This window comes from Parasteatoda tepidariorum, chromosome 10 (genome assembly GCF_982258835.1).
Source record: "Parasteatoda tepidariorum strain Cologne lab strain chromosome 10, Ptep-v5.0, whole genome shotgun sequence".
Taxonomy (NCBI): Eukaryota; Metazoa; Arthropoda; class Arachnida; order Araneae; family Theridiidae; genus Parasteatoda; species Parasteatoda tepidariorum.
The window spans coordinates 66040149-66066959 of NC_141764.1; the positions used below are offsets into that span (position 1 = coordinate 66040149).

The window sequence follows — 26811 nt, forward strand, 5'->3', positions numbered from 1 at the left end:
AATTCACTTATTTGAATTTATAGCTCCGCATTATGTCAAAATGGAGTTGAACCACTATTCAAATAAGATCTTGATATAAAAATCTTGCAGGCTTTATTTTTACTGAAATATCTATTTCGGCATCAGGAAAGTCTCTAATTATTGAAAGTAATCTGATTTACGACCATAAAGAACTGATTAAGATCGCATTGTGAAAGTAATATATTACTGTTAGGATAATTAGTAGGAATGGGAAGATGTCAGAATTTACTGACACACCCATATCCCTGTTGTGATAGGGTATTTGCGTTTTTATTAATAGAAATGCTACAAACACCATTGAAAACTTTAAATACTATATAATTTTTAAAACGTTTGAAGAAAAAATATTAATAAGTTTTTCCTTATTCCAACACTAATTTATCCACTTAACAAAATCAAAATTATATCCATCTTTTATGCCTCGACAATTGGTAATTAGAAAGTGTCCGACTTAAATTTGAACTAATCGTGAATTAACTAGCGAAATAGAAACGGATATCGAATTTCTGCCATTTTATAAACTTTTACCTCAAAACTTTCATTTTCCCTTTAAAAAAATTTTTTTAAATAATACTATAGAACACAACTTTAATAAATGGAGTATTTTTGAAACAGTTTTAAAAAATTTACTTTCAAATTATACTTATCAGTTTACCAACTGAAAATATTGTATTGTTTGCCAACTGTAGAATTCTAAAGCAATAGTTAATATACTATGCGAAATTTCAAAACCTATTTCAAGGACAAATCACATAAAGTGTATGTAAAGTCTACATTATTTTAACAAAATTCTTACGAAAATCAATTATTAATAATAGGAGCGTAATTAATAAAATTTTAAAAAAATGCTTTACTTTTAAATTTAAAAACTTAGCACTTTGTTAAGCTAAGCTTGTAGAGGGAGGGAATTGCACCACTAGAAATAGCAACAAAGTAGAGCTATAGATGAAATTATCCATTCCGTCTTTAAAAAAAAAAAAAAAGTGAAATTTAAAATTATTGAATATTTTACCGAATTAATTTATCGACTTGAGCCGTAGTGGCTCACGAGATAGAGCATTCGCCTTCCAATGAGGTGAACCAGGTTCGAATCCCAGCGATGACTGGTCGATACGAATTCCGTACCCGGCTCCCACTGACCACAGTGCTAACGTAAAATATCCTCAGGGTTAGACGGATCATGGGTTAGAGTCCCCCTGCCGTCAGGCTAACTGTGAAAGGTTAGTTTTTGTCTCCATGTAAACAAAATGCGGGTTAGTTCCATCAAGAAGTTCTCCAAGATAGCAAATTTAGGAGTTCCCTTGTCTTCTGGTTTGGAATCAAAATTACAAGGCTGCGGATAAGAAGATCAATGGTCATTAACCCAAAATTGTGATGGGTGTTCCATGTTCGTAATAATAAAATTTATAAACTTCAATAACATTTTCATAGAATCCAACAAAAACATTACTAGGTAAAAACAGATTTCAGATCCAGTGAATCTAATTTCTTAAATTCACGATTAGAGCTTAACATATTTTATTATAAATTACATTTTATGCTATCAATAGCAGAAATGAAATTTAGACATCACGACTGCAGCTTTTTTTTTTCCTGATCAAGTTAGTGAATGATAAAAGATTTTAACTCCTAATTATTATGTTTGATCTAATCACCACGTTTAGACTTGCATATTAATTTGAAACCTCAATTCTTCAGAAGTTCATATCATTTCCCATGTTCTTTTGCAAAAATCCAATCATAGATTCAAAAACACTCAAAAGGTAAAGTATAATTTTAATGACGAGTTATTTATGCAATTATCATTTAAATAATGATCATATTTAAATAATTATCAAAGTAATTCGAGTAACATTTTTGTTCACATAAATGGTTATCTTAAAAATTTTCATAAAATCCAAGACAGAGGATAAACTTCTAACTGACCAGAGAAAATATTTCAGAATCCTACAAAATCGTATTCAACTTGAACTAGACTTCACAAATTTGTAGCTAACTAATATCATGGGATGTATTGCAAAAAATTTCTTTACATAATTTAAAATAGATAAAAAAATTATCAAAAATTATAGATAAATATTTACCTCAAAAAAAGTTAAATAATTTGAAAAATATTGAATTATAATTTGAAATATAAAACTCCTTGAACAGGCCAAAATATATATTTTTTTTCTGTTGAACAAACACATACATTTTAAATATATATTTTTTCCAAGAGTAAAAACATTTAACTAATTTTAGTAGTCAAATTCAAAAAAGAAACGAGAGAAAAATTTATAATTTTAGTTTGCTAGAATCTTCAGAAAAACATTAATTTTCTTTAATGAATACATATTTTTTTCAACCCAACCTTTAGGCTACTTATGAAGATTTTGGGATAGTTTTAAGATTTTCCTGTAAATTATGGAAGACCTAAACACTAATGTTTCTAAACGTTATCAATGTTACATTCTTTTTACTATAACTCATTATCTGTCTATGTTCTTAACTTCTCATTTTTGAACTCAAAACCTTAAATTTGTTTTAGATTGAGACGGAAAAAAAAAAATAATTAACTTTTTCGACCAACCAAAATGAAACTTTGAGCCTACTCTAAGTGACTCAAATATTTTGTAATTTGACTAAAAGTAGGTAGGTACTTTATTTACGTTGCACTAGAGCTGCACTGGGATATTGGCGACGGTCTGGGAAACATCCCTGAGGACGATCCGAAGACAAGCCATTGCAATTTTGATCCTCTGCAGAGGGAATAGCTCTCCTGCTTTGGTAGCCCAACGACCTGCGCGAATTCGCGCACTTTACGGTAGAACAGCTTAACGAGAACCGATACCGAACACCCTCGGTCCCTATGCAGGCTGATCAAAGTGGTCACCCAAACGCTTACATACCACGGCCAGATTCGACTAAAATTTAAACTTAAGATATGACAAAAATTTTAGAAAATATGTGAGAACTTTTTATCGAAATTAAAACCTTAAAAAATAGTTTTTTGTGATATAAAAAAATAACACACAATGACATTAATGACACTTTATTATCACAAGTTCAATAAAATTACACACTAAATATTTGGCACATCTGTAAAACGTGAAATATTCACAATATCATTTTTATGTTTGATCAAATCAATCTCCAACAGAGGATTGATGAAGGTTAATCAGACGGATATTTTTTTTTAGGTACTTTGTTCGTTTAAAATTCAACATAATGTCTATAATACAAAACAGGCTGAGTCAATCCATTAAAATCTAATCTTTCAATAGACTAAAAAATATGTCTCGTAAAGGCGGAAGACAATTTAACTGGCAACAAGGTACTCTTTCTAAATATAAAGTTTTTGTTTCTTGAAAAATGTTTTCCGTTGAGAAAAATACAACATTGAAAAGTAAATATAATGAATCCACGTCTTGCAGAAGTAAAAGAATTAAATACTGAAAAAAATCATACAACATAGTTAACACATTAAGGCAATTAAAGAGGCAGGACAAATGATTTAACTTCTAAATGTTACCAATGTAATTTTTACAAGTTGCACACTGAAGAGTTTTCCACAAGCATTTAGTTTAAATGTATATGTAAAACTGCTACCTTCAATAGAAAACTATCCTTAAGATACATTTCGTTGCTAAATTAAGGCAAATTTTAAAGTAAACGTAGCTACAGTGGACGAGTTTTGAATTGCATAGAGAAAAAAGTGTATAATCATAGGAGACTAAAAATGTTAATTGTAATTATATAACATTTAAGGAATACTATTAATATTACTTTTAAGTATTTAAGGCAGTAAAATTTTGGAATGTAATCTGTTAGTTGGGTATCAGATTAAAATCCCTTTGCCAAAATGGCCACCAAGTATTTTAAGTATTAAGAAAAATAGTATTAACTAAATTTAGTTAATTGTTTTTAACCTGTTAGTAACAAACATTTTATTCTGATTTTCAGATTTTTATTTCAAGATGTTTTTTCTTTATGCTTCCTTTAATTTGATAACAAAACTTAATTTTTTTTCTCTAGTGACCAAATAATGAAAAAGTACAAATGATTTAAATTATATTTAAAAAAAAAAAAGGTTTCATTCTGATGACAAATTGTGATTTTTTTTTTAAATTTAAATTAAACTTAAATAATTTAAACTTTATTATCAAGATTAGACATACATTTTGTTAAACTACTTGATTTAAAATTATGACTAATACTATAAAGAAATATTTTAATATCTTTCTTTTAAAAACTTATAGAAATAGGTTTAATGAATAGTTTAGGAACTAATTGTTAGTTGAAATAACATGTTCAAGTTAGTTAGCTAATAGAAAAGTGATTTTTTCTTTTAATAAATAGAAAAAGATTATAAATAATTTCCTTTTTCTTTCATAACTTTTCCTAATATTACCAAGTATAACTTAAGCAAAACCTCAATGAAATTGTAAATACTACAGATCAAGTATTAGTATTATAATTTAATACGTTATATAATTGAATTAACTTCCACTAATAGAAAAAAATATTGTGGTTAAGCCATGGCTGTATATCGTGAACTATTGACGTTCTAGTAATGATTATAAAATAAATTAGAATATGTTAATAAAAAGTATGGAAGTTACAGTTATTGTCATGAAAATAATATTGAATACAATAATGTCACTAGTATTATCAATAAGGATAATCATTGGATATGATAATATTGCAATCATCATCAACAATTAAAATTGATTATTATCGATAAATTTAATAATCGATTACAATATTATAATGAGTGGAAGGAAATGTTATTTGGGAAACAAAAATTAGATATGCAACGTGATACATCAATATTTTGACATATTCTAGATGATATGACATATATATGTCTATATGACATGATAATGCCATCCATCACTAAAACAGAATGAGAGGAAAAAAGTTTAAAATTCATATGAATGCACAAAGTCTTGGAAAGGAGTACAAAGACTAGAGAAATTTAAAAAACTACAAAACTATGACATTTAGGAGTTAAATCATTTAAGTAAATTCTGCCACTAACATCACAGCATATAAACCCACTAAAAACAAAATCAATAAATTAAAACATTGTTTTGACATGTTAAATACATCATTTATGTACAAGACGATACAAATATTGACACAGAAAACTAGATTCTAGCAAAAAAATATTCCATTGATGAAATGTGAAATATAGCAATTTACATAGGAGGATGAACACTTACAATGAAATCTATGGGATTTGCAATGGATGACAGATAAATCCTTAGTACAAGAATACTGAACAATATGGCAAAATATCTATAAATCTTGCCACTTTTTACAATTCAAAATATTTTTTTATTGCAAAATACATTCAACTCTTCATGTTTGCTATATGAACATTTAAAAACTGCATAAAGCCAAAGAAAAACTATAGACCATATTTCGTTCTTAGTATTTCGTTCAAACGGGACACGGAAGCATTCATTGTGCATCAGATGTGCACGGTTTTGCGATATGGATATTGTGCATATGCATGTGCTAATATAGTAGAACATTCAGACATTGAAGATATATGTATTGTACCACAGAAATAGAGCTGTCCAATGGAATTATTAAAAATATCACACTTTTCCTGTGCATTGAAGATTTTAATTTAGTAAGAGTTCAGCAAATTTAAATCACAAATGAATTATCAAAAAACAAGCAATAGCTACCATTACTTAAATTATTGCATGATGCAAACAAGATTAGAATTTGAACAATGTGCTCAACAAATATGAATTTATCACATACCTTAAACAGCTTTTAGCAGTAACTACAAATTCAGGCACCGGAAATCATTATAAGCGTACAATGTGCAACAGATTTGTTTAAATACTTTAAAATTGAACTATAAAAAGCACCAATTAATTTAACACCTTTGACAATTTAATTAACAGATTAAAAGAAGCAAGGTCATAGTAATATAGCAGTTTTTAAAAGAATTAAAATTTGAAATGTAACAACGTTTTTTTTTTTAACTACTTAATATATTATAAGGAAACAACATCAACATATACAAACAAAAGCTGAAGAAAAAATTTACAATCTTCAATATTCACACTGCTTTCAGCAATCTGTACAAAAGGCACTCACGTAGATCCTAGATTTATTTGTAATTAAAGTGGCGAGTTTGACCATTGGAGGTTGGGTGCACCATATAATTCTGATGAGGGTTAAACTGAGGCCTGAGAAACATAAATACAACAATAAATAACATGATTTGCTATTACAAAGAGACATAGGAACACAACATTACATAACAATATCAAAAATGATAAAATTTGTGATTAACCCATAGATTATTACAGTAAATGGCAAGATTCGTTTCTCATATAAAAAAATGATATAATCTCAGTGGTCGGAAAACTAGATTTTCTTTATAGTTAACTACAACTACTTTTTAAAAATTTAGTTGTAGTTGTAATGTAGTTTGTAAATATAAACTACTTTCAAAATGTAGTCGCTACTTTGCTACTTCTAAACGACAAACTTAACTGGAGAACTTAATTTTCACCGAAATTCAAAATGATTTTGAAAAATAATTGGCTTGGTTAAATATGAGGAGATATTCAGAAGTTTTAATTCATGTTTACATGAAATAGTTTTTTTATTTTTTTATTCTAAAGGACTTTTTACGAATTTGCTTCTTTAACTTTCAAAACTCAATGCTTTTCTCAACAGTGATTTAAGAAATGCTAGGAAATATCAAATATTTGTGATTTAAGTGGTCAATGCTTTTTTATATCCCTCAAGAAATAAAGTACCGTGTGAATAACCAAAAAAAAAAATGGACCACTCTGAATGCCTTTTGATCTAATGATCGAATCTTTACATTCCAGGATTCAAATCTTAATGGTTCGAGGAGGTGACCGTACATATGTTAATTAATGTAGACGATATTTTAAGTTACGAAATCACACACATAAACGTACTTTATAGTTCCAGTGAAATCGAATTTTAAAATAGTCAAATATTTAAAATTCGGTTTCACAGGAACAACTCTACCGATTTTGCAAAATTTTTTCCAAGAATCAGACGTAGATTTTATTAATGCTTCCATAAAGGCATTCTCACTGCGTACTTCGACACCCCCATAAAGAATTTGCACTAATCAAAATTTCGCAAAATTTTCAAAGATTTCGCAAAATTTTTTCCAAGAATCAGACGTAGATTTTATTAACGCTTCCACAAAGGCATTCTCATTGCGTACTTCGACACCCCCATAAAGAATTTGCACTAATCAGAATCTATACATTGTTTTGCATTTGATCTTTGTTTTTTTATTTAACTAACATTAAAAGTAGTTGCCAGGAATCACTACAAACTACTGTTTTTTTCGCATCGTACTACTTACTACACTACTTCTTCCAAAAAGTAGCACACTATACTTAGAATTATCGAAAAAAGAAGCGACGACAGTAGTTTCAATACTTTTGATCATTGTATATTCTAATATCTATGATATTAAAATACAACAGCAAATAACAAGATTTGTAATTACTTATATAAAATATTAGTTAAATAAATGTTAATATTACATCAGTAGAGCTAATGAGATTTATCATCACTTAAAACAATTGTTGTTAGAACACAACAATGAACCTAATAGAATGATTTCTTTTACTTGTAACAAATGATATTCATTTAATTGTTGCTATAACTTAAAAAACCTAAAATTTATTCAAAATATTTCAATTGCAAACAAACTAACTTTTTCATTAGCGTTTAAAGTTTTATATATATAAATATAAATATATTGGTCTAAACTGTGTCTACTGCCAGTTTTTTTTTTTAATTTTAAGTTTTTGAAAAAATTATTACATTTGAATTTTCCATTCAAGAAATAATAAAAATTTAAAAACTACAGCAGATGGACTACAGTTTCCACTAGTTTAGTTAAAATTAGATTATTTGAAACACGTTTGCCTAAAGATAAAAAAAATTTGAAAAATTTAATACAAATTTTGAGATTGAAGATCAAAAATGTCTAAATTAAATTTCTGAAGCAGTAAATAAAATCACTAATTAATTAAAGATCTATTACAATTATTAGCATACAAATAATAATTTATGAATTACAGCAAAATAATTTTAATTTATTATTAATCAAAACCTTTACTTACATCCAACTCATTGCTCCTGGGTTTGTGTATGAAAAAGGCTTAGTTCTACTCATACTGTGGAATGAATGTTAAGAGATGTTAAGATGGAAAGCAAATGTTAAGCAAGATCATACAAAGTTATTGGTTAATAATATGAACAATAATTGGTTAATAATATGAAATAATGGTTAATAATATGAACATGCAAAACATAAAACAATAATAACGTTAAAAAAAACAACAAAAAGGTATAGAGTTAGTGACTTGATTTAAAAAAACACATTTTTGCTAAAATTAAAAAATGATGTTAAAACATCTCTCCAAATTTTAAAAGTAAGTAACTGCATAGAAATGTTGTGAGTCAAGAAACAGTATATGATTAAATCATCACTGGTTGCCTCGCAACATTGAGTATAATTAGATCAAATTTGATTTCTTTTTTAAATGTGTTAGATTAGGTGTGGTTCGAGATTTTAAAGTTTATGACTAAATTAAATTAAATATTGATTTAATCCTAATACATAGCTGAGAATTTTGATATTTTCTCGATGAGTATATTTGTGATGGAAGTGATAAACAATTTATTTGACAATTAAATTAAAGAATTTTAACTATTCGAATTATTTAGATGTAGTATACAAAATATTTATAAGTCAACTTTGTTAAACAAATATAAAAATACTAAGGTATACATTTCGTAACTTTATTAGAAATATAATCTCCTGTGAAAACTAGGAGATTGGGCAGCTATATTAAGTTATTTCATATTATGCAATTCGATTGTTTGAAGTCCTTCATAAGAGCATCATCTAGTTTTTGGGAACATAGAAAAGTTTATTTTTTGGTTGCCTAAATGTAAAGAAATATGTTTATCAAATGTGAGAAAAATTATTTAAGAAAGTTAAATAAACAATGATGACACTCGAAAATCCCTATCAGATTTTTAAATTTTCTTAAGGATCAAAAATTTTGCAAGCTTTTAAAGACTGTAAAAAGTTAATTTTTGATTATGAAAATGCATTGATTATTAAAGATTTCATAAATAACACAATTTTTAAATCAAATAATTTTATTTTATTTTTTTTTTCTTTCAAAAAAAGAACTAACTCACATTTAAAAACTCTTTTTTCCTAACCTCAAATGTCACAGAACTTAAGGAGAGTGTTTAAAAATAAGGAATAATTTTCTTCAATAATTTAAACTTAACATACATAGCATACAATTATCAATCAAATCAACATGCAATTAAATTATATAACATAAATTATTATACTAGTTTTAGAATTTAAATGAGGAAAATTAAAACACGATAACAATTGGATAAATACAAGAATGTACAAATTACTCTTGTCATAAAACAAAATTGCAAAGCCATGCAAAAATAAATGGAAAGATCAAATTTATAGAATTTTTTGTCTAAAAGTTAAAACTGTACAAGCAGGTAATGCTTATCAAACATATTTGAAATCATATAATATCTAAGCACATCAAAGATATTATAATTTAAAATTAAATTTCGAATAACATGCTTAAAAAAATTTGAAATGCTGTTTAATGAATTTTTCTACTAATTTTATCAATTATCGTTTCAATTATAGTACTTAAATTTAATTAAAAAAATCCCAAATTTATTATAATAAGAAATAAAATTATTTATTAATCTTACATAAAATAGAGTTTTATATTTTATTTAAAGCAAACTCAAAAAAAAACTTTTTCTTAGATTATTAAAAAAAACGTATATTAATGAATTGTAGTTAGATAAAATTTTATTTTTTTAATATGTAAACATTAAATGTCCTAATGATTATAATTTCGCATAAAAATACATACATCACACTTTAACTCAAGTAGTATGGTGTAAAATAAAATTCCAAAAAATTATACTTAATGAGTAGTTTTGCCTAAATATCATAAAGTATACTAATCGTAAACTGAAAAAAATAATCGTGATAGCAGATGATCAAGTCTTGTATAAATCATTGTATGCAAATATAATAAATTTTGAGAAAACAAGAAATAGATGGTATTGTACTTAAAGTCTAACTTAACACTTATTAAATTCAGAATATTTGCTTTCTAAACTAAAAAAAACAAATAAAAAATATAGAAAAAAACATATACAGACATGTGATTCCTGGAAGCAGAAATTAGCTGAATTTTTTTTTCTCAATATCAAGTTTTCCTTTCTTTCAGTATTTAATTTTTTTGCTTCTTGAACATAGATATTTAAAAAACTCATTTTTATGCATGAAATTGAAAGGAAGAAAGAAATTGCTTTTTTTTTGTCCAATAATAAAAATATACTTCAGAAAAATGGACCAAAAATGAAACATTTTTCTGACTGTTTAATTTTGTTCTTTATATTATTATAAAAGTTAGAAAATGGTTTTTTGTTACAAAAAAAAAATTTAAATTCAATAACTACTGTATTTATAATTTTCACAGACATAAAAAAGTAATGGATTACACACATCTTATTCAATTAGAACAAATTAAACAATATTTTGTGGTTAAATATAATATAACTAGTATAATATAAAAACACAACAATATGATTTTCAATAGATAAATTTTACAAATCTTTTACAGTAGGGTATATCCCAAAACCCTCAATCACATTTCCCCCCCTCGACTGAGTCGTAATCAGTGAAAAACTAGGACCACTAATGCCATCTATTAGGAAAATAGTGAATTAAGTATCCTAAGCTCGGATAGAACAAAATAGAAACGTTAATTTTTCTCCTGCCCTAAGTTAGTTCGGGCAACACAAATATTGCACATAGTAGTGGCCCTAACTGGATTCGGGCGACGCTGACAAGGGGTTAAAATACAAATTTATTGAGTGCTTTAACTGAAATAAGAGACTCTAGATTTTCATTTCGTAATAAATCAAAAAGTAATTAAATTTAATTTTAACCAAAAAAAAAAAGGAAGCAAATATATCGTTAAGCATTGAGTAACCAATTCTTTTACAAATCGTAATCTTTAACAAAATTGCTACTAATTAAAATAGAAAAATTAGAAAACGCCATTTTTCCTATCGAAATTTTTTTTAAATGTTTGTCATTTCGGAATTACTTTTAATTTTATCAATTTTACACTTTTGTGACTGCCTCAGTAGTTCCTTAATTCTGGCCAAAGTCATTATAAAATTTCTTTTTCCCAAGGTTTATCCAAAGTTGCGTTTTTCTCTAACAAATCTGCATGAAAAAAAGTTTTTATCGTGGGTGAATGAGAACTTAAAAAAAAAAAAAAAGGTGCTGGTAAGTGTGAAATAAAAGCCCCGTTAACGTGATTTTGCGTAAGCAACAAATTAAGTTTTAGATTAGTGGCACTCCGAGAAAATGTTGTCGGTATATAAGCTATTGATTCGCAGAAGGCTACGAATCAACAGTCTTGATGTTCAAAGAATTCCGTGAATTAACGAAAGAATCACATGCCTGTATATGCTTCAGAATTTCGTTTTTAAATTTAATTTTAATAAGAATAAATAAGCAAAAAACAGTAATAATTCCTGCTTCTTTTTGTTTCTTTCAATCAGTAACTCATTAACATCACTAACAAATTCATCTTCAGATTAAAATTGATGGATCAAAAATTGCTTCAGAAAATAACAGTAGAACAGAGCTTACAACAGTAACTAATACTTACTCTTCTAAAGGAACAGCTTCTCCACAGTCAACCCTGTAAGAAAACTTTTTTAGTGTTTATTTTGAATTGTAAGTTAAAACATTTAAATGGCTTAACTCTTGAAGTATAACGTAAGAATAAAAATAAAATCTTAAATTATCCAAAATACAAAAGGTATAAAGCAATTTTGAGCGTTTAGGGTAAATGACATCTGACAATTCCCGGTTAATTTGATACGAAAATTCAATGACTTTTCCAGGTATTTTAGGAAAATTTCAATGTGAATTCAGACCATATTTTATCTACAACATGCTATTTTACAAAGCTTTTGACTTTTTTTTTATTCGTAATGTCAAATATTAGATTTTTTCATATGTATATAGAAGAATATCATGAATGAAATATATCATGAATGAAGAGGGGAACGTGTAAAAGTTTCAATAAAATGTAGAATTTTTACAAGTACTTGTAATAGATGTCAGAATTAATTAAATCTAATCTCAATAATAGATTACTGTTATTGACAATTCTACGACAGGTTATTAGGGTTTTTCACCCTGTGACAGTACCAAAATTAATCTCCTGATACAAGTTGCAGAAAAATAAAATATTTATGCTTCATATTAAATGGAAAGCATACCTGTCAACATTGGAGAAATAAAATAACGGAGATTTCACTAGCAACAGTTTTTGGGCTACAAGTAAAGTTTTGATACATCATGCATAATCTTGTAAATCAAAAAGAGAAATTCAAAGTTGAAAGTAATATAAGCATTTACATTTAGCGAAGTAAAAAAAATGTATATGAAAAATTTAAAGTAAGAGAAGTTTCTGATGGGAACCCTCAAGTCAATAGAAAAAGATGAAGACCTAAAACTATTTGGTGCAGGGCGACTGTAAACAATAGGGAAGACATGAAGAGAGACAGAATATATGGCCACAAATAGAGTGAGATGGAAAGCTATGAAAGAAGAATATATATATATATATATATATATATATATATATATATATATATATATATATATATATATATAGCACAATAAAAACAAAACCAAACTAAAAACTTTTTTTTTTTTTAAGGTATTAAAAATTATGTTCTTTTAAATTCTTTTAAAAAATTATTGCTAATAATTTTTTTTTCTCTTGTTATTATTTTGTATTTTTTCCCATATTTTCTCAATTTTTTAGTTTATATATATATATATATATATATATATATATATATATATATATATATAATATGGCACAATAAAGACAAAAAGGATAAAAAGAAAAAAAAGATAAAGAAATTAAGAAAACTAATATGTTTTATTTACTGTGCATAAGCTGCAAGTGCATAAAACTCATGAAATAAGTTAAAAATATAGAGAAAACATGGAATATATATATATATATATATATATATATATATATATATAAAGCAGATTGCTTTAACCATTGTAAATGATATAGTTAAATGAAGATCTTATTAGAGCAGATAAGTAAGAATTTGGCATAATCATTTATAAAAGAAAAATACAAACCTGTTTGTAAAGTTAAGCAATTCAAACTGATATTAAAAACACCCTGAACCCAGAGACAGCAATTAGTGAAAACAAGAATTTTTAGAACATATTTTAACCACTTAAGTAAATGTTTCTATTTAACGAACATGTTTAATTTTTGAAAACTAGGAAGTAATTTAAGAATTTTTTTTTCTTGGACAAATTAATTAGAGGATAGCAAAAAATTAATAAAATTAAATATTGAATAAATACCACAGCTCATAAGTTATAAAAATGTAAAATTTTGTGTGATAAATTAAGATTTAATTGTTTTTTTTACAGATAAAAAAAATACAGTTAGAAAAATCAGAAACAGCAACTGTCTCAAAATAAATATATTTTTATTTTAAGGTTCAGATTCCAAACAATTCATAAAAGTTTATTAAATAAAAATAATTTTGATTAAAGGCAACAATAGGGTAACAGAAACAGAGCTATACTTACATGTATGTATCGTCATCATATTTCATGCGGATATAATGCCTTGACAACTTTACAGAAAAAAAGATTGTAGGAATGATAAAAACTAAAGCCCAGCCAAGTGCAAACCAGAATCCATTCTAAGAAGAATGATGATGAAAAATATATTAAATTTGTTCTTTTATCACATGAATATATTCAATTCATAATCATAACTTTAATTATATTTCACTTTTATGGTATTTTTGCTAAAAATGCATTCAAAGATTAAGTACTGCCAAGTACTTATATGAGTTTTAAAATATATGACTTACGTAGGCAAATGAACAAAAACTTCCCATTAGAAATGAATTTAAAATTTGGGATAAAAGTTTCAAAAAATTTATGAAATTTATACCATGATTACACATATGATTCAAACAAAAAGAAAAAAGATTTGTGAAATAATTTGTTTTAAAAAGTAACCAAAATAGCAATAGAAATTCAAGAAAATAATTTAAGAGATTTAAAAAAAAATAGACACTATTAATTAATAAATCATGTGTAACAATAAGATATTAATTTAGATACTATTTTATTATAATAACATTGAAAAGGAAATTATTTTTAAACTTAAAGATTGTGATCAAAGACAGAAAAGACTTGACATACCACTGGATATATCACAAAATCACAAGCTGCAACTCTGGAAATCTCAAAAGCAAACCATAGAGGATAACATTTACCAATATTTTTGACCTAACAATTGTAAATTCATAATTAATAAAAACATAATTACTATGGATTATCTATTTAATCAAAAATATATTTCTTTTTCTATTAATTACAATTACATACGATGAAGTAAAAACAATTTTCTTATAAAAGACTAAAGCTTAAAATTTAATAACTTAATAAAAGTCGTAATTTGTAACTTTGTTGTACACGTATCATAATAATATCATATTAAAAGTATCGTTATTTGAAAAACCATGTGAATAAGATCATAAAAATGAGAAATGACATAAATGAACAATTGATGCGAATTAAGCACATAAAAAAAGGATTAAAAAATTTCGAAATTTGGGTGTAGAAATTTTGCATTAAAAAGTCTTGAGAAATGACTGAAAAAATAATAAACAGCTCCCCAAAATGAGGTGGATTTATGACCTAATAGTCTTGAATTGAGTACATAAAAAAATTATCACTAAATTTCATATTCATGTGTTGTATTAACAATGTATTAAAAACATTGTAATTCTACTGACCATATAAAAATGCAATTGAAACGAAAAATAGTTTCAACAATTGTGGAGAAAATGATCTAAAAAGGACTTGGATCGATGTTAGATTGGCCATGATTTATGCCAATCAAAAAGGGATTACTCAAATTTGAACATCAGGTCTCAATATTATCATTAAAAATGCTGATGCTTGAAAAATCATGTGGAGATCATCGAAAAAACAATAAATAACTATCTAAAAAATTATCGATAAACAATGTGGATTAAAGATGGAATCATTTTTAATCTAGAGCAACAAGAAGTGGTAACTAATTCGAAATTCACTGGTCATAATAACATCCTATTAAAAATATCAGAATTTGAAAAATCATGTGGAAAAAACTAATAAGCAACCAAAAGTCTAGATCAGGGATGGGCAAACTACGGCCCGCGGGCCAACTGTGGCCCGCCGGAAGATTTTATCCGGCCTGCGGACAGAATTTTAACTTTTTACTTTCTCTATTTTTGTTCTACAAAACATAAATAAATTAAAATAGTTAGCATTAACAGCTTCAATTGATAAAATGTTGAAAGCAAAAGTCCCTTATAGAATAGCCGTAGATTAGCTCCAACTAGTATTTGTCTTTCTCGAGGAGCAGACATATGGAATCTAATATAGATGAATTGTACTTCACATGAGGCTTACTACGGATTTTAAGTTCCAACGAGCGGATTTTTCTTCCGGCGTGAGTTCTAACATAATTTACTGCGTATGGAAAGGCTGCACGCATACAACGTCAATGTAAATAATGGTGAAATTATTAAATGTATGAAATGGCTACTGCCTTTTTGAGTTATTTGTAAACATTTTTAATCCCAAAATGGCAACCAAAAAATGCAAAGTTGATGTAGAGTGCCATGCGTTCAATGATGAATTGACTTTATTTTATTTCAGAAGTTAGAATTTTTATTTTAGAAGTTTTTACTAGGCCCACCAAACTTTTTCCCCCAGATTTTTGGCCCACGACCAAAAAGGTTTGCCCATCCCTGGTCTAGATCATCAGAAGTTAAAAGAAACTTTTGCTACAGATTTTTTCTGTAATTAGCACTTCTTTTTTTAACTCTAGCACTTTTAACTTTAAAAAAAAAAAAACATGTCAAAGCTTTACAGATATTTTGAATCATCTTGTACTAAATATGTACTGAGTTCATAAAAGAAATTTTACCATTTCTTTGATTCCACCAGACTCTGCAGCTGCATGAAAGAGTTGCTAAAAAGAAAAATATACTTAAGTATCAACATAATAGGATAAGCATATAAGCATAATAAGAATTGCGTACAACATAAGTGTAATAAGAATTACAATTATTCTGCAATTATGTCTAATATCTTGCTTGCAATGGTTGAGCAGTTTCACATAAGTACATTCATCACCAAAGGCATTACAGGTGTTAAAATTTTTAGGGGCACTAAGTTAACCTATAAAATAGTTCTCAATATTTCACACCTAGAAAAAAATATTTCCTCGATCTGCAAAATATACATATATTTTTTTTTTTAATTTCTTAGATTGTTTTTAACTTGCTAAATATTTTATTTGTCGGAAATGTCAAAGAGTACTTTCAGAGATTTTTAATAACTGAGGGGGACACGCCAACAATGTCTATGCTTATCACAGTACTACAGCAAAACATGAGAATGATATTTTGCCGGTTAGTGCAATCGGGGAAAAAACTTTTTTTGCACAAACCAGTTTTATTAAAGAATAAAGAGAAGAATAAATTTTATTTAAATAATTCATGAAACAATAATATTTTCACTAAATAGAATTATAAAAATGTTTTACTATTTAGTTATCTGAACAAAAATAAACTTTTAATAAAGGAACAAAATAAATTACAAATAATTCAGGATATAAATTAAGGAATTAATTATGTTATATAAAGCGCAGTAAAATTTATAGAAATAATGATATAGAAATAAACTTTATTGCTAAAAGTAATACAATAAGAAAAAAGTTATTTCATCATATATTATCGTTATTAATTAAAATCTAATATGTTATCATAAATATTAAAATTGGATGAAAAGATTATTTAAAAAAAATTTAAGCAAGATAATATTTTGAAAAGTTTTCATTAAAATACATGAAAAATGTATTTAAATCACATTCTAAAAAGGCTTGTGACTATTAGTACAAAATAAAAAAAATGCTGTTAATAATAAAGCAATTAAGCAAAATCTATTATACAAAGTAAATAAGTTTTGAAGCTAAAAGACTAGTTTCAGTTTGACAGATTAACTACTTACTGCTTTAACAACATAAGGTAACTTCTCTTCAACTTGATCTAAACTGTCTTCAATTCCTTCAATTAGAGACTATAAAAATAAAATAATTTTATTACTCCTGTACATAACACAATCAATAAAATCAATTAAAAAGTAACAATACAAAATCAATTAAAAAGTAAGAATTTGGAGAAAAAAAAATTAAAATTATTCTAAACAATATATTTTAAGTTATTAAGAATCAGTAACATTATAATTAGCTGTTTTCCATGCAATAAATATACAAATTAGAAAAATCTGCATTTGATATTTGAAACACTAAATGTAATTAATGTCATTATGCACTTAACATAAAATATTTTTACTGAAAACTCTCACCTGGTAATGGTCAGCTTCATCATATATGTTTAACAAAGTAGAGGAAAAGTTGTTCTGTCAAAAATAAATAAAATACATAAATGATGTGTATAAAATAATAGAGAAGTTTATCTTAATATAAGCATAAGAATATAATGGATTCTTAAAAAGCTCAAATAGCATGAAATTTATTTAACACTTAGCATTAGATTTGTCTTTCTCCACATCATTCGGAAAAAAAACTAGTATATAGCAGGGAAACTTCGTATAAAGCAGTAACAGTTTCAAAATTAAGTTTATTATTTATATAAAACAATTTTATCAAACTTTATTACATCACTTTCAGAGTTTTAAAGCCCTGATACAGATTTCATATCCAGCATGCTTATCAGACAAGCTGTTTATATACCTGATAAATGAATGTTAGGTATTTCTTTAATTCAACAATCTATTTGAATTACAAAATATGCTAAACGTTTTTTGCAAAGATTTGCTCATACTAAATTCCCATATGGCTTTTAGCAAAATTTTTAGCTACATGCATGGTTTACTTAAAAATAAACGAATAAACTCAGAAACATAAGAGAATTTAGTAAAAATTTTGAAAATAATTAGAAATCTCAAGGATTTTTTGTTTCATGTTATTAGTAATAATTTTAAAAACAAAAGATACAAACAAAAAACAAAAGAAGATAGATTGGTAAATTACTAAATCCTATAATTTTTTCTGCTTAAAATTATATAATAGAAAAATTTATATATTTAAAATAACAACAACTATCTAAACAGAGCAATTTTGTTCAAAGAATGATCTTGTTTAAAGTATAGCTGGTTTCCTGCTTACTTTCTATCCCTGCATATATTACTTAAGATCATTTTAATAAGTTCCTTCAGAATAAAAAAGATTTTATCAATGACATTTATAAATTCATGTTAATTAATTTTAATGTAAAATACTTCATTCTCTGTAAACCAAAATAAATAATTTTCAATAAAGTTTGGCATGCTAATTTTTATATTAACATTAATATATTATATTTTTATGAAAGTTGCTACCAAATTCCTATTATTAAGATAAAATGAAATAACATAGTATATTACAATTTATAATTAAATAACAAATTAATAATGCAATTGAAATAAATCAACAATTTAGACTACTGAGCCTAACTGTTTTAGATAAAGAGATCAAAATATTTCATCCTGATTGTGTAAAAAGAATTGTCAAGCCCAGTGACAAAAACATTGTGATATTTAATTGTGCTTTATTCTGGTGTATGGGATTTTTTATGACTCGCACAGATTTATTTTATCTAAATTTAGGCGTGGGTTTAACTCGTTCATTGCCAGCCGAGTGCAGGTGGTTACACTATGTAATCTATAAAGACAAAATCATAGTTAAATTTTCTTATTTTAGCAACTATTTTAGTTTATAGATTTTATAATAAATTTATTTTAACAAGCAATATGTTATTGTCATGTGAAAACATATTTTCCGCAAAAATTGCAGGACAATAATATAGAAGTAGCAACCGGTTAATATGTTTTATTGACACAATTCGTAAGGAAGGGTTTCGTCACATGATATTGTGCTATCCGGCAACTACCACCTTTCATCTGTATTTTTTATGCTTATATAATGTCTTGTTGCTTGCATTATCTGAACTTAATATAATTCTAATCAGTTGTGCGACATATCTAATTGAAATTACTCTAAGCGAACAAAACTTTATTTGATCAGGAAAAATTCATATTGACGTAATTTTTAGGATTGAGGGGAATCTATGTTTTTCTTGGGGATAAAAAAAAATTGTTCGCCAATAGTTTCACTTAAATACAATTTGTTTCTCGCCGAATTTACGATTTTATGGCATTTGGAGAAATGGCGATGGCTTAGCACAGACCCTGTTTACTATATAATTGTTTAAAGGTAAATAATTATTTTAAAAAAATCATGAGAAATATAACAAACCAGTTTCTTTTCAAAATCATGAACTTCATCATAAAGCATCTCTGCTGAACTGTTGACTAGTAACAGATTTCTATCGAGATCTTCCCCACCTTCCTCTTCCAAAGCAGTTCTTACTTTATGCACAAAGTCATTTATTCTAAACTTAGATGTTCTCAAAAACTCTTGGAGCTAAACATAAAAAAAGGTAAAATATTCATATACTTATATATTTGTTGGAAAAGAAATTATAATAAATAATGCAAAGAAATATCCGCATATAGTTGAATGCATAGAAATACACTTTATATAAACACAACAGCCTGGAAAATCTTTTAAAGTGGAAACTAAATTGAGATATATAGATGTTTTAAGATAGCAACAAATATTTAATTTAAAGGAAATATATATAGATGTAAAAAATAACTCTGGAATAATTTTGTAATTTGCAAGTGAAAGATAAATTTAAACTTTCTTCAGTAGTTTTAAAGAACCTTGGCTACCACTCATTTATTTTTTCCAGATAATATGTTCAAAATATTCCTTAAAATATGCTCAATTACATTTATTGTGGGAAAAAAACATATTTAAGAAACAAACCTTTTCTGGTATCTCCTTCAATTCACCAAGACTTAAAGCAGTTGTAAATTGATGGAGTTTCTCTCGTATTCCTGAAGTTATTTCTAACAGAGCCGATTTCAATTTATCATTTATTGCTTCACTATCTGCTTCATTCATCAGATCAACTTGCGTCAGAAGTTTCTAAAGGAAAATTAAAAAAACATTATAAGTTAATAATGTTAATGTTAAGTCAATAAAGGTAATAAAGTTCGAAATAAACTGTGTGGAATACCAAAAGCTGCTTATCATATAATATTTTGTTGTCTAACTATATATGAAAAAAACTATTCTAAAAAAAATAACTTTATTTTCTACAAATTAGAAAGAGAAATATATTTATTAATGGAAAATATAGAAAAACATTAATTTGCAAAAAAGGGACATGAAATAAAAAAATAAAGAATATGTTTGAAAAAGAAAGATTTAGACTAATTTGTGATCAGGAAATTTATGATCAGTATTTTTATTTTTGTTTAAATGCTGCTTCATGAAATTAGAGTCATCTATATAATAAAAAATGCATCAAAACTTTTAATAAGTGAATCAATTTATTACTAATAGATAAATAGGTCAGAACATATTGCATTCGAAAAATTTTCAAATTAACATGAAATAATTGATTAATAAAAAAAAGCTTAATGAACTAAGATTAAATTACTAAAAAGAAACTAAAACTTTTAATATGAAAAACTTTTTTGGAAAAACTGGCCAGAGAAACCTCAATTTACACGACATATAACTGTACAAAAATTAATTAAAAAGTTACTCATAATAAGCCATATCGAATAATCCAATATGCCAGCATCTGACCTCAATCTTTATCAATTTATGGATTTAAAGTCAGGGGTCTGTCTAGGTTTTTCTGAGCGGTACCTATTTTGTGAAAATTTAGACATAATTTGTGAAAAATTAAAAATTATATTTAAAAATCCAACACAAAAATATGGCAAGAATATGGATTTATCATTTCTTAAGGAACGCAAAAATAAAATTTTAAGAAAAAGTACTTTGGGGCCGTTCAATAAGTACGTACATCCCGAAGGGGAGGGAGGGAATTTGCTATTTTGTACGGTTTTTGTACGATGGGGAGGGGGAGAGGTATTATACAAAGTACGTACATTATAAGCATACACCAAATTTAAATTTGACTTTGATGAATAAATTATTTTAAATAAATATTTAATTTTATTTAAAACATAATTATTTTAATTTTTATGAAACAGGGGGGTAGACTAATAAAATGTACGTACTCTAAGAGGAGGGGGAGTAAGACCTTATGTACGGTAATGTACGAAGAGGGGGAGGGTATTAAAATTTCTCCATTTTTGTGTACGTACTTTTAGAACAGCCCCTTTGTGAAACTACCGTTTTTGCTAAAATTAAATTTGTGAAACTACCGTTTTTCCTAAAGTTGAATTTGTGAAGGTACCGCTAAACGGTAGTAAATTCGGTCTGGACAGACCCCTGAAAGTTGATAAATTTTTATAGATTTTCAAAAGAGTAGGATCGAAATTTTTATCAATGGGGTTATTTCTTAAAGATATTTAGACCAGAAATTTTTTAACATTCTTTATTTTGCAAAATTTTTAGAAAATTTTTTATACTTATTAAAATAATTATTAACATATTCAGAAAAGTGATTTTAAAATATTTAGAAACAAGAAGGATATTAATAAAAAGAGGGGATAACATGATCCAAGGAAGAACCTTTTACTTGTACAATGGAAATTAAAATTAAATTGATAAAAATCTTAACTATAGGAAACACACGCAACAAGCTTCATCCATGTGAATAATATAAGCATGGCAATTTTTAAAATTAAGAATATATATTGCAAAATAATATGATGTTTATTTTTAATAAATTAAAAATGCCAATTACTTCTTGTTTTTCATAAAAATAATAAGGAAATAAAATTTTAAAAACTCCCTTTATGAACAAAATATTTAATAATATTTTTTCAGCATTTAGGACTTTAATCTCTTCATGATCATGCAAGTCAAAAATAAATCCATTCTTTCAGACTTCATTAAAACAAAAATTACTTTCTTTAAATATAATAGGGATAAATTAAGTAAAAAAAAGTGAAACTTAGTTTCATTGCTTTGTTTGCCCATTTTAAAATTTCAAATATATAACACTTGTGAAAAAGTCTTACATAGATGAAAATGTTAAATATAGTATAGTCACTCTGCAACGAAGTCTCCCTACAGAAATTTTTCTCAGTATAACAAAATATTTTCCATTTAACAAAGAAAACTTCTGCCTATAACAATTTCTCCAGACATTTTTCTTTTAATTATTATTCCCTTTTTTACCAATGTTGTAATTGGAAGTTCGAATTTTACTGCAACTATTTTACTCTTACACTTGTCAGTCTCTGGAACAATTTACTTTAGCTATAATGCATAACAATAGAATTGTATTTAAAGGAAAATTAAACATTTCAAAAGCTTCCACATGTACAGTGGGAAAAAAAATAGTCCACTTTGAATAACTTTTGATCTAATAATTGGATCTTCTAGCACTCAATCTTAATGGCTCGGAGGGGTGATCTCAAACATGCTATGTATCGGGTTGTTCGGAAAGTAATTTGGTTTTTCCGACAGAGGATTTAATTGTATTTTTTCGAAACCAACTTCACACTTAAGCCGCATTATCATGATATGTTTTGAAAGCTGATACAGCAAGGCTTATGCGTGAAAAGGTTCAATTAATTCTACGCAGTAGTTTTTGGTTGGTGCGCCCTTTTAAATATCGAGGGCAATGAACAGCATTTTCGTCATATTGTACTTTCTCACTATAGAAAAGGTAAAAATACTGTTCCTGCCAGAAAGAAATTTACCAATGTGTATGAATAAGATGTGTTGACGGTAGGCCAGTGACAGAATTGGTTTGCAAAATTTTGATCCGCCGATTTTGATGTCGAAGATGCACCAGGTTCTGGAAGGCCCGCTGAACCTCATAAAGACACTATAAAGGCATTAGTTGATGCAAATCGGCGAATAACAACAAGTGAGATCGAAGAGAGGTTAAATTTATCGAATTCAACTGTTTATGATCACTTGAAAGGCCTGTGTTTAACCTCGATGTATGGGTTCCCCATGTTCTCACGGAGAGAAATTTTTGTTGTCGCGTTGACGTCTGTGATTTGCTTCTCAAACGTCACGAAAATGATCCATTTTTGAAGCGCATCATTACTGGGGACGAAAAATGGGTTGTCTATAACAATGTCAAACGCAAGAGATTGTGAAGCAAAAAAGATTAAACTTCTCAAAGCATTTCGAAAGCCAATATCCATCAAAAAAGGTGATGCTGCCTGTTTGATGGGATACTAAGGGAATATTTTTTTGTGAACATTTACCGGATAACACAACACTTAATTCAGAAGTCTACTGTTGTCAGCTGGACAAACTGAATGATGCTCTTCAACAGAAAAGGCCTGAATTAATCAACAGAAAAGGTATAGTGTTCTACCAAGATAATGTGAGAGTTCATACAAGTTTAGTCACTGGCCAAAAGCTTTTACAGCTTGAATGGGATACACTGCCACACCCACCATATTCCCCAGATCTGGTGTTTTCGGATTATTATTTGTTCTGGTCACTACAAAATTTTTTGGACTGCAAAACCTTTACTTCAAATGAAGAGGTCAAAAATCATCTGGATCAGTTTTTTGGCAGCAGAGACCAAAAATTTCATGAGCGTGGAATCATGCTACTACCAGAAAGACAGCAAAAGGTGTTGGACCGGAATGGGCAATAAATAATTCAATAAAATATTTATTCATTATACCAAAATTGTCTTTCATTTCCCCCCCAAAAAACTAAATTACTTTCCGAACAACCCAATAATAAGAGCAGACAACATGCCTTTTTTTCAACAGATTTGGTTTTCCAACCCCCAAAATATAGGGGGTAGCTGCAATCTGGAAAATATGGTCCCCATAATTTGGTCAAGAAAGCAATTCAAAGTTTGGACCCCTTAATGTTAATTTTACTTTTTGCATATTTCGCCATATCTCGAGAACTTTTTAAGCAAACTGAAACAACATTTTTATACACAGTTATAAAATTCGCTTATCCAAAAATAATTCTATGCAAAAAATAAATTTTAGTAAATATTCATTATTTTATTAAATAATAGTCGAAAGTATTTTAGTTAGTGATTGATTTTTTTTGTGTGCACTGTACAATGAATATTAAAAGTTCATTCTTAAAATGCAAACATTTTGATGAAAATTTAAGCTCACAAAATACAATCAATGAATTTTTGTTATCATTACAGACCAAAAATCATGCAATAATTATCTAAATAAATATAACAAAATGTTCTTTAAAAGTAAATTGTTCAACTAGAACTATTTCATTATAGAAAAACTCCACTGTGCATTCATATAACTACACAAACCAAATCTAAACAAATTTAATTTTAACAGATATTTTTTTGCATAATAAAAATAGTAATTACCTCATAAGACATAGAGTCATTTTGATCAAGAAATCCAATAGCATAAATTATGCTTTGGTCATGATAGCAATCGCTAAAATAAAAAGATAACAGAAATGAATTAAATTCAAGTTTTTAGAACAAAACAAAAAAATTCAAGAAAATTTAACTTCACATTTAAACTAAATATTTGTGTCAACTAACAAAATATTTACCAAAAAAATTAAATTCTTAAAGTAAATAAAATATTTAAAATTGTAATTTAAAAGTAAATAAAAATACAAGTGCTTCACATTAGAAAGACAGAGTGTCTTCCTTTTCATTTTTTCAGCAATTCCAAAATTAATTATCTGAATGAGAGAAAATAATACATGAATACACTCAAATAGGATCATGATCCTATTTAAGTGTGTATTTAATCATGATTACCTCATATGAGCACAAATATTGAATCTTATAACTAGATAGATTGCCATAGTGGCCCATTAAGTATTTTGCGATATTCAATAAAACATGTTTTAATTATTGTTAAAATATGGTTTAAGAAATATCTCCAATGTCTCAATTTATATATATAAAGAGAAAAAGGAAAAAGGAGGCTAATTGCACAGCGTTTATGTTTTTTTAAATTTTATTCTGCAGTTATATGAAGAGCTTCGATTAATATCCTAAAATTTCAATTTCATCAATTGAAAAAGTACTTGAGTTTGTTTTTAAACGCCTGAAATTATTATTTTGTAAAAAGTGGAAACAGTTAACTAAACAACAATACTAGCATTTTTGACATCATGATGTTCCTATAAATCAAAAATTTTCATTATCCTGATAGGAACAAAAAATCGCAAAGAATTCTATTAATGAGCCTCTACAATATCTACATCAAATGATTATTTAGTATTTTAGACATATAATTGCTCTTAAACAGAAAAAAATCTAGGAAAGGCCACTTAAGCCAGAATGTCTAGTTACAAAGCATTTTCAGTCTTTCTACTGATAAAAAAAATAAGAGCAAGTTAATTACACACACTGAAATATTGTGGATTAAGATTTCCAAACTAATAATAGTTATTTGGACTTTCCTTCTTCTTTAACAGCACTACAGCCTAGTGCAGCTCAAGGCTTTCTACATATACCTCTTCCAGACAGTTTGACTTGTAGCTAGATTTCTCTATGGATTCACTCCCAATACTTTTAGGTCCTTCTCCACACAGTTCAACCGCCTTAATGCTGGTCGTCCTCTTTTCCTAGTACCCTCAATCTTTAAAAATGTTAGTTTTTCAGCTGGATCAGAATCATCTCGACAAAAACATGTCCCAGCCATCTGATCCTGTATGACTTAATAACTCTCAAAACGTTTGGTTGTCCATAATGTTTAGTAGGATTTTTCTTTCAAAAGTGAGTAAACTATTTTCTTCAGCTTTATTAAGTGCCAAAGTCTTGCTTACATACAAAATAATTGATCTAATGAATGTTTTATATAAACTTACTTTATTATTCATGGAGATAAATTTAGATTTCAATTGGTTCTTCAATCCAAAGTAACATCCATTAGCCATCAAAATTTGGTTTCCAATTTCGGCTTTTAACTTTATATTGTTAAGATAAAAGAATATATAAGATAAAAGAACTCTTGCTTCCAAATTACAAAAAAGAATAAAAGCCAAGCGGTGGAAAGATGACCTCCTAAATATCCCTAATGGTCCACGCCGTGAAGTTGTGGCACAGTTTCGACTCCTAACGGGCCACGACTGTCTGGCTGAACACTTGCACCGCATCGGTATTCTAAATTGACTGTCCGCTCTGCAACTTGGCAGAGCCCATGAATAGGACCCACCTCTGCCGCTGTGCTGCATTGCATTCCGGCTCTGAATCGTCGCTTTATTGGCAAGCCAGAGAACTTTTAGGGCAATGACTTCGGTCGTTCTGTTTAGTTTATTTATTCACCTGTTTTGTCTTTGCATTTGTTTTCTGTGTTATTTCTTGTTCATGCCCTGCCATTGGAAATTAAAAAAAAAAAAATTTAAAAAAACTTTATATTGTTATTAATGTGTCCAGGTACTTAAAATGAGTGACTCCACTAATGGTATAATTTTAAAGGTAAGAACTTTCAGGTATTTATATTTTTTTATTGTGCAATTTATTGCTGTTGTTTCCACATTTTTCCTCAAAAACTGTAGCTATCGATCAAAAAGAGTACTTTCCTCTTTCATCTTA

General features: G+C 27.2%; 1 protein-coding gene across 8 annotated transcripts in view; it reads right to left on the bottom strand.

The window, feature by feature from the left end:
* Window positions 1-3036: 3036 nt before the first annotated feature.
* The window catches only part of LOC107447672 (prominin-1-A), a 106607-nt gene continuing 82832 nt past the window's right edge, over window positions 3037-26811 (bottom strand). For 3 of the 8 annotated variants that reach the window (XM_087154191.1, XM_087154193.1, XM_087154192.1), the window contains exons 16-26: window positions 24619-24691; window positions 20127-20288; window positions 19551-19718; window positions 17600-17653; window positions 17243-17311; window positions 16158-16202; window positions 14381-14467; window positions 13754-13869; window positions 11784-11816; window positions 8151-8204; window positions 3037-6212 (exon numbers count right to left, since the gene is read on the bottom strand). In XM_087154191.1, coding sequence (XP_087010317.1) covers window positions 6134-6212; window positions 8151-8204; window positions 11784-11816; window positions 13754-13869; window positions 14381-14467; window positions 16158-16202; window positions 17243-17311; window positions 17600-17653; window positions 19551-19718; window positions 20127-20288; window positions 24619-24691 — 940 coding nt within the window. In that variant the 3' untranslated portion in view covers window positions 3037-6133. Of the gene's footprint in view, window positions 6213-8150; window positions 8205-11783; window positions 11828-13753; window positions 13870-14380; window positions 14468-16157; window positions 16203-17242; window positions 17312-17599; window positions 17654-19550; window positions 19719-20126; window positions 20289-24618; window positions 24692-26811 lie in introns of all 8 variants that reach the window. The other 5 variants (XR_015430004.1, XR_015430005.1, XM_087154194.1 and 2 more) reach the window with 3 other exon arrangements.